Consider the following 9,089-nt stretch of genomic DNA (forward strand, 5'->3'; position numbering starts at 1 on the left):
CATGTGTGTGTGCGCGAACAAAAATAATTTAGAAAACAAACTGAGCTGGGTTTGGTGGCACATGCCTTTAACCCCAGCAGAGGTAGAGGGGGGTCGCTGTGAGTTCGAGGCCACCCTGAAACTACAAAGTGAGTTCCAGGCCGACCTGGGCTGGAGGGAGACCCTACCTGGGGTGGGGGGTTGGGTGAAGACTGGCCTTGACTTTAGGGACCTACTTCAGATGGACACTCAAAATTTACCACATCCCAAAGCGGGGAGTGCGGATATAAAATGGTAACAGGGGCTGGAGAGATGGCTTAGGGTTAAGGCTTTTCCTTGCAAAGCCAAGAGATCCCGGTTCGATTCTCCAGGACCCACATAAGCCACATACACAAGGGGGAGTTCGTCTGCAGTGGCTGGAGGCCCTGGCACGCCCATTCTTTCTCACTCTACCCCTTTCTCAAATAAATAAACAAAACATATTTAAAAAATAAAAACGTGACCGGCTTCACCGTGAAGGTCACCGTTTCAGGCCGCGGCAGGGGGAGCGCACCAGGCATTACAGGGTGTGTCCTGTGCACAGCGGACAAGCCCAAGGGCCGCGGCGCTGCCCCTTCGTCACCGCGGCCCTCTACAGCCGAGGGGCTGGGTGCACGCGGAGCTCCCTTCCTTCGGTGCCACCCTTCCCGTCACGCTGGAAGCCGAGGGCCTCTCGCCCGGTCCACATGGCCTGGCCACACTCCCACCCTGACTCTGACGTGGGCCTACGGGCCCGAGGGAGCGCCGGGTACCACAACGGGCACGGCCGCTGCAGCCCTCCCGGGCCCTGCTGAAACGCAAACTCGAACCAGCCACCTTAACTCCCACGGATTTCACGGTGGCCATGCACACGTCGCCCCGTGGGCACAGGCGCATGCGCAGGAGCGCGCTTCCGCGCTCGGCCACGCGACGGCGCGCGGCCCGGAGAGTTCCCCAGTGCGCAAGCGCACAGGGCCCGTGGCGAGGCGGGACGCGCGTTCCTTCCGCCCGCGGGGGTCTGCGCGCGCCCGGCGGAGGGGCGAGCCTGCGTTAGTGCGCAGGCGCAAGCGCGCGGCCGCGGCGACGGTTGGGGAGGGTTCTTCCGGAAGGTTCGGGAGGCTTCTGGAAAACGCGCCGCGCGCTGGGCGGGCCCGCTGCTATATAAGGGAGGCGCGGGGGGCGGCGCGCCAGTTGCTCAAGCGTCTCGTTGCTGTGGTCCGTGTGCGGTCTGTCCACCAGCCAGCCAAGGTGAGGCCTTCCCCGGGCGCAGGCCGGAGAGCCGGCGAGGGCCGTGGAGAGGCGAGGCGCGCGCGGGCGGGCGGGCCCGGCTGGGAGCCCCGCGGCGGCCATAGCTCCAGGGCCCTGCGCGCCTTCCGCTCCTCAGGCTCTGGCCGCCCGTGCGGGCTGTGGGCCCGAGGCGCCATGGCGGAGCGGCCCGTGGGCTCTCGGGTGGCCTGGGGCAGCGATGGCGGCCGTTGGCGCCGGCGTGCGTGGGCCGCGCGTCCTCTCCGGCGTGCACCCGCGCCTCGGCGCTACCGCAGCAGCAAATGAGGTCATCCCTTTGTCGTCCTCTGCCCCTCTGCGCTCGGTGCTTCGAGCCCACCCGCGCGTGTCTTAGCCCGAGGACGGCTTTTGAAAAGCTATTTTAGAGCAGGCCAGCTCCGGAGCAGCTCCGCGGGCGTTGGCGTAAGGGCCCCGTTCTTTTCCAGATGCCTGAGGAAACCCAGACCCAAGACCAACCCATGGAGGAGGAGGAGGTGGAGACTTTCGCCTTTCAGGCTGAAATTGCCCAGTTGATGTCATTGATCATCAATACTTTCTATTCGAACAAAGAGATCTTTCTGAGGGAGCTAATTTCAAATTCATCAGATGTAAGTCCGTCATTGGAGAAGGGGGTTTTGTTTCCAATAAATAAATCGCCTTACGGCTGGCTGTAGGCTTGACCTGTCGTATTTTGTTTTAATAGGCTCTGGATAAAATCAGATATGAAAGCCTGACTGATCCCAGTAAACTTGACTCTGGGAAAGAGCTGCACATTAATCTCATTCCCAACAAGCAAGATAGAACCCTCACTATCGTGGACACTGGGATTGGAATGACCAAGGCTGACCTGATCAATAATCTCGGCACTATTGCCAAGTCTGGAACCAAAGCCTTCATGGAGGCTCTGCAGGCCGGCGCAGACATTTCCATGATTGGCCAGTTCGGTGTGGGCTTCTATTCTGCCTACTTGGTCGCTGAGAAGGTGACTGTGATCACCAAGCATAATGACGATGAGCAGTACGCCTGGGAATCCTCAGCAGGGGGCTCGTTCACAGTGAGAACTGACACAGGTATGGAAGGGTGGCTTTGTACAGTAGACTACATGGGGGTGGTACGCACACCTAGTTGTAGTCCGGGACGTTTAAGAGGTGGAAACGGTGACTCATTCCAGTCATAATTTACCTCAAAGAAATTTTTTGGTTCAGTCACTTAGCGTACACTGGACCCCTGGCAATGGTTTATTTGTAAAAATGTGTTTGCTGGGTAATTCTTGGGAAAAGAAAGGATTAAATAAGGCTATGGGGCTGGAGAGATGGCTTTTTAGGGGTTAAGGCATATGCCTGTGAAGCCCAAGGATCCAGATTCAATTCTCCAGGTCCCACGTAAAGCCAGATGCACAAAGTGGCACACGCATCTGGAGTTAGTTTGCAGTGGCTGGAGGCCCTGGTGCCCCTCTTCTGAGACACACACACACAGTCTGTTTCAAATAGATAAAATAAAAAGGCTGAAGACACACATGGTGGCACGCCTTTAAACCCAGCACTTAGAGGTGGAGAGAGGAGAGGGTTGATTGGGGTTTGTAGTTTTCTGATGGGGGGAGGGGTTAATGGCATGGCTTTGTGTTTTTTAACCAAGCATTCTGGCCCCAAGCTAAGGTGTTTTGAGGTATTTTTATTGTCCTCTAGTTCATCCTCAAGTGCTGAGATTACAAATTTGCTCCATAACAGCCCTTCCCCCCCATTAGGCATTGAGATTTAAATTCATTTCCTGCTTTTCTTTCAGGGGAACCAATGGGTCGTGGAACAAAGGTTATCCTGCATCTGAAAGAAGACCAAACTGAGTACTTGGAAGAGAGAAGAATAAAGGAGATTGTGAAGAAACATTCGCAGTTTATTGGCTATCCTATTACTCTCTTTGTAAGTGTTCCATAATTGCAGAGTGAATTTCCTGTATGGACTAAATCCGTAGTTCTTCCTTACCTAGACCAGTGTAAATCCTGTTTGAAATTTGTGTTAACAGAGAAGGGCTATTTTGAAGCTACATAAAATATTGATGAAGCCTCTTGATCACTTAATGCCTCTGTGGCTTGATTGATTTATATACTTTGACATAAGACAGCTGTTCTGTCCTTTAGTTCTGTAATGCAGAGATTAAAGTGACCTTGTCTTTTGAAGGTGGAGAAGGAACGTGATAAAGAAGTAAGTGATGATGAAGCTGAAGAAAAGGAGGAAAAGGAGGAGGAAAAAGAAGAAAAGGAATCTGAAGATAAACCTGAAATAGAAGATGTTGGTTCTGATGAAGAAGAAGAAGAAAAGAAGGATGGTGATAAGAAGAAGAAGAAGAAGATTAAGGAGAAGTACATTGATCAAGAAGAACTCAACAAAACGAAGCCTATTTGGACCAGAAATCCTGATGATATTACTAATGAAGAGTATGGCGAATTCTACAAGAGCCTAACCAATGATTGGGAGGAGCACTTGGCAGTGAAGGTGACTTCTGAGTACTTTAAAGGCAAATCTGGGGCTGGGGCGGTGGCTCAGTAGTTAAAAGCACTTGTTGGAAAGTTTACCAGGCCCTGATTCAGCTCCCCAGTACCCATGAAAAGCCAGATGCAAGTGCAAGAGTGTGGGTATCTAAAAATTGTCAGTGGAGGTAAATTCACTTTGTTGGTTTTGTTTTATTACAGCATTTTTCTGTTGAAGGACAGTTGGAATTTCGAGCTCTTCTTTTTGTCCCAAGGCGTGCTCCTTTTGATCTGTTTGAAAACAGAAAGAAAAAGAACAACATTAAGTTGTATGTACGCAGAGTTTTCATCATGGATAACTGTGAGGAGTTAATCCCTGAGTATCTGAGTAAGTATGAGTAGAAGAATAAACTGGCAGGTTAAGAAAATTAATCCTGTCACCTCCAGCCTTTGTTAATTAATCTCTCCACTTGTTGGGGGATGGATGTTAGTTTTAGGGTTGGGGACAGTCCAGTGGTCGACTGCTAATAAGTGCAAGGCCTTGTTTTATCCCCCCCAAGAGAAAAAAATGGTACATTTCATTAGAGTGATTGCCTTTTTGTGTTTTCCTTTAGATTTTATTAGAGGAGTGGTGGACTCGGAGGATCTCCCTCTAAACATTTCCCGAGAAATGTTGCAACAAAGCAAAATTTTGAAAGTTATCAGGAAGAATTTGGTCAAAAAGTGCTTAGAACTGTTCACTGAATTGGCAGAGGATAAAGAGAACTACAAGAAGTTTTATGAGCAGTTCTCCAAAAATATAAAGGTTGGTGTTTCCACACTTGTTATCTTACAAGATGGCTTTAAGTAAAATTGAGAGAAAAAGCAGGCCAGGCAGGGCCTTCAGCCACTGCAAACTCCACATTTTGTATCTGGCTTTTCACATGGGTACTGGGGTCTTCTAGGCTTTGTGTGCCATAGTATCTGAGCCATCTCTCCAGCCTGCAAAGTGGCTTTATAAAATAAACACCAAGTACCCTGATCATAATCCCACTGCCCATCACTTTTTTCTCTTTCTAGGATTAAAGGCATGTACAACCACAGTTGCCCATGCCCCCCTCTTCTAAAGTAATTTATTTTTGGTTTTTTTGAGGTACAGCCTGTCTCTAGTCAATGTCTGCCTAAAGATTTAAAAATAAGTTGGGCATGGTGGCGCATTCCTTTAATCCCAGCACCCAGGAGGCAGAGGTATGAGGATCGCTGTGAGTTTGCCACCCTGAGACTGAATAGTGAATTCAAGTCAGCCTGGTCTAGAGTGAGACCCTACCTCGAGTTTTTTTTTTTTTTTTTTTTTTTTTCTTCGAGGTAGGGTCTCTAGTCCAGGTTGACCTGGAACTCACTATGTAGTCTCAGGGTGGCCTCGAACTCACGGTGATCCACCTACCTCTGCCTCCTAAGTGCTGGGATTAAAGGCGTGCACCACCACGCCCGGCTCCTACCTCGAGTTTTTAAAGATTTTTTTTTTTCTTTTAAGGCCATTTGTCCAGCCCCACATCTTTTGTTCTCTTTCCCCATCCCCCCTTCTGGACCCCTTTTCCAACAACTAGTCCCACTTTTTTTTTTTTGTTTTGTTTTTTGAGGTAAAGTCTCTAGCCCAGGCTGACCTGGAATTCACTATGGAGTCTCAGTGTGTCCTCAAACTCAAGGCAGTCCTCTACCTCTGCCTCCCAAGTGCTGGGATTAAAGGCATGCACCACCATGCCCGGCTCCTTTTTTTTTAAATACATGAAATAGTCTAATAATAGTCTAATGTTTTGTTCTAGCTTGGAATTCATGAAGATTCTCAGAATCGGAAGAAGCTGTCCGAGCTGTTGAGGTACTATACATCTGCTTCTGGGGATGAGATGGTTTCTCTCAAGGACTATTGCACCAGAATGAAGGAAAACCAGAAACACATCTATTTTATCACAGGTAATGGACAGTAAATATTGCCAGAAGTTCTTTTGTGGTACTAAGTCTAATTGTTGGTCATGGGGGCAGGTTTGGTGGGGTCACCTTGTTCCATTAAGCCCTTTGGGCATAAGCATCTGGAGTTTGCCCTGAAGAAGGGGCCCTGGGAGTCTTTTTTTCCTTGCCCTCAAATGAATAAAAAAAAAGTATAATGTGTATTTATATAGATCTTGTTTTTTTGAGGTAGGATTTCACTCAACTCAGGGTGGCCTTGAACTCATGGCAATCCTCCTACCTTTGCCTCCTAAGTGCTAGGATTAAAGGTGTGCACTACCATGCCTGCCTAAATAATTTTTAAGACAAGTTTTCTTTACATGTTTTTGTCTTAGGTGAGACCAAGGACCAGGTAGCTAACTCAGCCTTTGTGGAACGTCTCCGAAAACATGGCTTGGAAGTGATCTATATGATTGAGCCCATTGATGAGTACTGTGTCCAACAGCTAAAGGAATTTGAGGGGAAGACTTTAGTGTCAGTCACCAAAGAGGGCTTGGAACTTCCAGAAGATGAAGAGGAGAAAAAGAAGCAGGAAGAGAAAAAGACAAAGTTTGAAAACCTCTGCAAAATTATGAAAGACATCTTGGAGAAAAAGGTTGAAAAGGTACGTGAATAGTTTCCTTACTGACAGGAAACTGCAGCTTGGTTGGTGGCCTCTTTAATTTTACCTAGGTCTTAGTCTTCACTTGAAGTTTTTTGGTTACAGGTGGTTGTGTCAAACCGCTTGGTGACGTCCCCGTGCTGCATTGTCACAAGCACCTATGGGTGGACCGCAAACATGGAAAGAATCATGAAAGCTCAAGCCCTGAGAGACAACTCAACAATGGGTTATATGGCAGCAAAAAAACATTTGGAAATAAACCCTGACCACTCCATTATTGAGACCTTGAGGCAAAAGGCAGAGGCTGACAAGAATGACAAGTCTGTGAAGGATCTGGTCATCTTACTGTATGAAACTGCGCTTCTGTCTTCTGGCTTCAGTCTGGAAGATCCCCAGACACATGCCAACAGGATCTACAGGATGATCAAACTTGGTCTAGGTGAGCTGCAAATGATAATCAAAAGGAAAAACGCATTAGTAAAACTGGTGGGATAGTTTTGAGCTACTTAAAAAAAGTTTAGCTGGGCTGCCTTCTGATCAAGTTCCTTTTTTTTTTTTTTTTTGATACATGCTCAGGATAGATTACCTGCTTAGATGGCTTTTGATAACTCCCAGTTTATTTCCAAAACAGGTATTGATGAGGATGATCCCACTGCGGATGATACCAGTGCTGCTGTGACTGAAGAAATGCCTCCCCTTGAAGGGGAGGACGACACGTCGCGCATGGAAGAAGTTGACTAGGCTTCACCAGAAGAGCCACTACCTACCACTACCCCTTACTCAGTACTCACTTCATTCCTTCCAAATATGTATTTCCAGGACTTTATTTTTGTTGACATTTTAAAAATATGGCATGATAACTTAAGCCGTTAAGTGATACTGTGATATCATAGACAGCAAAACTAGTAATGCTTTTTCTAGTTTCACCTTGGCTTGTTTTAACAGGTTGATAGAACGTTTGTTGTAAGACGTAACCTATATGTGGTCTGAAGTGTTTAGCTATATAAGCTGGATTCCATAGTAGACCAAATCTTTTGTCACTCGTGTTCCGAAATAGATACCTTGATGTTGAAAAGAAATTTTGGTTAAAAGTTTGTTTTGTCTTGTAGCATTCACTTTGTTTTCCATCCCTCGTAGTTAATTTTGCATGTGCTAGTCCTTTAGAACTAGGATTAAGCTGGAACTTAAAGGGAAGGATTCTCTGCAGGGCTTGTTTTCCAAAGTACTGAAGAAAAAAATTGTAAGCTTCCCTAGGTCTTTGTAATGCCAGTTGAAGAGTAACTCAGCAAGGCTTGTCACAATTTGCTTTAAAAGGTAAATACAGATGAAAGTTAAAAAGTAAAGTGTGGAGTTGGTTTATTTGAGAAAAGATTGATTTTAAATAGATACCTCTCCCCCACCCCCCATTCTATGTAGACCCAGAGGCTCATAAATGTTAGCTCTCTAGGTTTCACATATCTCAACATTTTTTGGGTTTTTTTGAGGTAGGGTCTCACTGTAGCCCAGGCTGACCTGGAATTCACTGTTGTCTCAGGGTGATCTACCTCTGCCTCCGGAGTGCGGGGACTAAAGGCATGCGCCACCATGCCTGCCTCAACATTTTTATAGGTGTTCTGTTAGGGTTATCCTGTACTTTGGGTCTGACCACATACATGCTAGCACTGAGGTTTAGTTTCTTCTTGGGGGGGGGGGGGCGCAGGTGGTGAGGTATGGCCTGGCTTTCATTTAATAACATTTTTTTTAATATTTGAGGCGGAAGGGCTTGCCAGGGCCTCTGTGCACTGTGGACCCCAGGTACATGTCACCATGTGCATCTGGCTTACATGGGTACTAGGGAATTGAACCTGGGTTCCTAGTCTTCATAGATAAGCAGATAAGTGTCTTAACCACCAAGCCATCTGTTAGGAGTTTGAGGCTACCCTGAGACTACAAAGTGAATTCCAGGTCAGCCTGGGCTACAGCAGAAAAACAGCCTTCCTCAAAAAGAATTAAAGGCATACACCCACCACACCCTGCAAGATAAATTTTCTTTAAAAGGTGCTAGTTGCAGGTCTGCCTGGTTCTGTTGCCTATTATCTTGTTAAGGAAGGTATGGGTCTAATTTGTTCACTGCTAGCTTGATGTACCAGGCAGACACCTCCCATGATTGTGAACTAAGTAAATAGCTAATACATATAATTGATAATCCCTTCTCATAGGGATGGCAGTTTGTGTAAATTTTGTCATTTAGGAAGCCTTTGTTCCCCTGTCATAAGCCTTCCGGATGTGCTCAGATCTTTCAGGAGTGATTGCAGCCTTCCTCCATGGGAAGGAACATCGCCTCCCTGTGAAGAACATTCCTGAAAGCCCCACTTTCAATGAGTCACAGCATATTATTAATAGCATCACCAGAATCTGAACAAAGATTTCATTATGTTCTTGCAGAGCCACGGAGTCAAAAAATATTGTTTCTCAAGTGCATATCAGCTGGAACTTACTTTCTATGACCAAGAAAAGTTCTAGAACTGGAAACGTGGCCTAAAACCAAGTACAAAATAGGAGCCAGGCATGGTAATGCACACTTTGAATCTCTGCACTCTGGGAGGCAGAGTTAGGATACCCATGAGTTTGAGGCCAGCCTGAGACTACATAGTGAATTCCAGGTCCGCTTGAGCTAGAGGGAGACCCTACTTGAAAAAAAATTTTTTAAGTCTGGAAAGATGGAATTTCCTTTTAATTTTTTTAGTTTTCCAAGGTAGGATTTGCTCTAGCCCAGGCTCACTAGTCTCAGGGTGGCCTTGA

At 46.9% G+C, this 9,089-nt stretch overlaps 1 protein-coding gene across 1 annotated transcript; it reads left to right on the forward strand.

The window, feature by feature from the left end:
- The first annotated feature begins 1,088 nt into the window (after positions 1-1,088).
- Hsp90aa1 (heat shock protein 90 alpha family class A member 1) lies at positions 1,089-7,651 on the forward strand. The gene is made up of 11 exons (XM_045154653.1): positions 1,089-1,245; positions 1,707-1,868; positions 1,964-2,330; positions 3,043-3,176; positions 3,435-3,749; positions 3,947-4,112; positions 4,339-4,529; positions 5,527-5,674; positions 6,043-6,311; positions 6,414-6,747; positions 6,940-7,651. The coding sequence occupies exons 2-11, from the start codon at positions 1,707-1,709 to the stop codon at positions 7,047-7,049; spliced, it is 2,196 nt and encodes a 731-aa protein (XP_045010588.1). The 5' UTR covers positions 1,089-1,245; the 3' UTR covers positions 7,050-7,651.
- The last annotated feature ends 1,438 nt before the right edge of the window (positions 7,652-9,089 follow it).

Source organism: Jaculus jaculus, chromosome 7 (genome assembly GCF_020740685.1).
Source record: "Jaculus jaculus isolate mJacJac1 chromosome 7, mJacJac1.mat.Y.cur, whole genome shotgun sequence".
Taxonomy (NCBI): domain Eukaryota; kingdom Metazoa; phylum Chordata; class Mammalia; order Rodentia; family Dipodidae; genus Jaculus; species Jaculus jaculus.